This window comes from Cystoisospora suis (assembly GCF_002600585.1).
Source record: "Cystoisospora suis strain Wien I chromosome Unknown contig_12337, whole genome shotgun sequence".
NCBI lineage: Eukaryota > Apicomplexa > Conoidasida > Eucoccidiorida > Sarcocystidae > Cystoisospora > Cystoisospora suis.
The window spans coordinates 1-402 of NW_027165098.1; the positions used below are offsets into that span (position 1 = coordinate 1).

At 51.2% G+C, this 402-nt stretch overlaps 1 protein-coding gene across 1 annotated transcript; it reads left to right on the top strand.

Annotated features, from left to right (window-relative positions):
• Positions 1-74: 74 nt before the first annotated feature.
• Positions 75-374, top strand: CSUI_011488 (swi2 snf2 brahma-like; the record flags this gene model as incomplete). Its single annotated transcript, XM_068071586.1, has 1 exon — positions 75-374. A coding segment is annotated over one exon (300 nt), but the record flags the coding sequence as incomplete, so codon positions are not given.
• Positions 375-402: the final 28 nt, after the last annotated feature.

The following is a 402-nucleotide window of genomic DNA, read 5'->3' on the forward strand; positions in this document are numbered from 1 at the left end:
ATCGTTCTTTCTCTCTTTCTCTTTCATTCTGTCGTTCTCTTGCTCCATGAACCTTTCTTTCTTTCTTTCTTTAGCAAGCATTTCTTGAGCGGCGTCTAATTTCTCTATCTCGTTTTCAAGAGTCTTTACGCCAAGCCATTATTGACGAAGGCCAGCGATCGAGTGTCTCCCCAGGAGGGTCTCTTCTTCTCCGTCCAGATCCCCCCCGTTCTCTTCATGAGAGAGCTCTCCAGTGTATCTGCGCATGCCCTTCCTGTTGCCGCCGCTCTCATCCATCGATCGCTCGAGCTGAAGAATGTGTCTCTATCTCTTCTTCTTCTTCAGGAGGAGGAGGAGGATCCGGCAGGGGGGGAGCGGGAGGAGCGAGTGGGACGGGAGGAGGCAGTCTTTCTTCTTCTTCTT